At 59.6% G+C, this 2,181-nt stretch overlaps 1 protein-coding gene across 1 annotated transcript; it reads left to right on the top strand.

Moving 5' to 3' along the window:
- Positions 1–1,962, top strand: PHACADRAFT_132609 (uncharacterized protein). The gene is made up of 5 exons (XM_007403318.1): positions 1–125; positions 405–856; positions 923–1,377; positions 1,458–1,587; positions 1,650–1,962. The coding sequence occupies exons 1-5, from the start codon at positions 76–78 to the stop codon at positions 1,712–1,714; spliced, it is 1,152 nt and encodes a 383-aa protein (XP_007403380.1). The 5' UTR covers positions 1–75; the 3' UTR covers positions 1,715–1,962.
- The last annotated feature ends 219 nt before the right edge of the window (positions 1,963–2,181 follow it).

Raw genomic sequence — 2,181 nt, 5'->3', positions numbered from 1 at the left:
ATACATCTACTCGCTTTACAGGAACAGTACGCGTTCCCGGAGCGTCTTGTCGCACTTCTTTTCGTGACCGGCTTCATGACTGCTGGAATTACTGCCCCGCTGGTTGGAGCGTGGGCTGATACCTAGTGAGTCTTTGTCTCTTCTCTGTGTTTGCATTGCGTCTTCCGCGCTTCCAAAGGCGCAATACGTGCAATCTCCATACGATACACCGAGACCACCGGCTCGTGCACCTCAATGTGCGGAGGCGCGGCGCGCATTTTGGCTATCACTTGCGTCCCCTGCAAAAACGACATCAGCGTCCCGAGTTCATCGTCCTAGCGAGCCGCGTACATCGCAAATCTCACTTCCTCCCGTCGACATTGAAAGATTAAACGCTGAAGCCGACCGGTTCCTTGATTGTGCAGTGGACGGAAAAGACTCTGCCAAATGTTCTGCGTCACTTACGCCCTGGCATGTCTCTGCATCCAAGTCCCGAGCCTGCCCATCCTCCTCTTCGGCCGCGTGCTCGGCGGTGCCTCCACCTCGATCCTCTACTCAGCATTCGAGTCCTGGCTGATCTCGTCATCGAACAACCTCTCACTGCCGCAATCGGACCTCTCGGCGATCCTCGGGCGCGCGACGCTGCTGAATGGCTTCGTCGCGACCGCCGCGGGCGTGTCCAGCAACAAACTCGTCGGCTGGAGCGGCTCCTTCGCGTCGCCATTCGTCGCGAGCGGCGTCCTGCTCGTGCTCGCGTACGTCGCCATCCAGGGCAGCTGGCAAGAGAACTACGGGAGCCCCGACACCGCACCCGAGAGCGCCGCGGACCTCTTCCAAGCCAAGCGGCTCGCGCAGGCATGGCACATCATCCGCCACGGTAAGCCGCAACCCGCCCGTGCCCCGCTTTGGCCCCTCGTCTGACTTCGCGCACGCGCCCTGACAGACCCGCACCTCCTCGTGATCGGCCTGACGCAGACGTGCTTCGAGGGCTCGATGTACCTCTTCGTCTTCCTGTGGGTCCCGGCGCTGCAGGAGTCGTCGGACCCGTCCGAGCCGCTGCCGCTCGGGTACATCTTCTCGTGCTTCATGGTCGCGATGATGCTCGGCTCGCTGCTGTACACGACCCTCACCTCCGTCTTCGGACGCGCATCAGACCCGGGCGCAGGTGGCGCGGCCGCGGCGGCGGCAACGCACGAGGAGCCGCTCGTGCTGCACGCGAAGCTGAGCTCGCTCGTGTGCGCCGCGAGCGCGCTCGCGTTCGCGGTGACGATCGCGTGCCGGCACGACGCGCACGCGCGCTTCTGGGCGTTCTGTGCGTTCGAGGCGTGTGTCGGGATGTACTACCCCGTGCAGGGCATGCTGCGCGGGAGCCTCATCTCGAACGAACACCGTGCGACGGTACGCTGTCTATCTTCCTTTCCTCGCGTGGACCGTCAAATCCCAGGCTGACATGCGCGCGCGTGTGTGTTTTTCGGCAGCTCTCGTCCCTGTTCCGTGTCCCGCTCAACATCTTCGTCGTCGTGTCCCTTCTCACTGGCGTCTCGTCCGCACGCGACAAGGTGCTCACCGCGAGCGCGGTCATGCTTGGCATCTCGTCCATTATGACAGGTGTGTCCCCGCCCAGGCTTGCTTCAAGATCTTTCTGGAGGCTGAACTTGCGGTCTGTCCAGGTGCCATCATAGTAAACGGACTCGACAAGCGACGCATCGCGGAGACTGCTGCCAGGCCAGCATGAATGGTCTTGGCTCAGAAAAACATCTTCACGCTTTATCTGCAAGGACATTACTAAAAGGACACTCGATAGTATAATTTGTATTTGCACCGTCCCTGCTCACCTCGGCCCCTTTCCTAGTATTGAGACGCCAGCTGCAATCTTCTCCCGCGAAATGTTCACTTCCTGATATTAATATATGAAACTCAACCCAATCCGATTACACGTCGGAACGGGACTCGAGAGCTTTTTCTGTAAGTTCTCTGCCACTGCCTTGCTTCCCGAGTTCTGAATACAGTAGTCGGTCTCCCTCGGTGACGCGGATACACTCCTGTGGTGCCTGCATCCCTGCACAGCATTATTTTGGCAATCATGAAGGCACTGAACCCTTGTGTTACGGGTACGATTTACAACTAGACCGGACTTTCGGCCAAGTGCGAGCTTCCATTTGTCACACTCTCGCCGTTCCTTGTCGTACCGTCGAACACGGG

The sequence above is a fragment of the Phanerochaete carnosa genome, assembly GCF_000300595.1.
Source record: "Phanerochaete carnosa HHB-10118-sp unplaced genomic scaffold PHACAscaffold_1006, whole genome shotgun sequence".
NCBI lineage: Eukaryota > Fungi > Basidiomycota > Agaricomycetes > Polyporales > Phanerochaetaceae > Phanerochaete > Phanerochaete carnosa.
The sequence above is the reverse complement of the archived record's forward strand: the minus strand, read 5'-3'. Positions and strand labels throughout refer to the sequence as shown.

Excerpts from the sequence above, each read along its gene's own strand:
- PHACADRAFT_132609 (XM_007403318.1), top strand. The coding sequence starts at position 76 with ATGACTGCTGGAATTACTGCCCCGCTGGTTGGAGCGTGGGCTGATACC. Across the intron at positions 126-404 it reads GGAGCGTGGGCTGATACCTA|TGGACGGAAAAGACTCTGCC; the intron begins GTGAGTCTTTGT and ends TTGATTGTGCAG. Across the intron at positions 857-922 it reads ATGGCACATCATCCGCCACG|ACCCGCACCTCCTCGTGATC; the intron begins GTAAGCCGCAAC and ends GCGCCCTGACAG.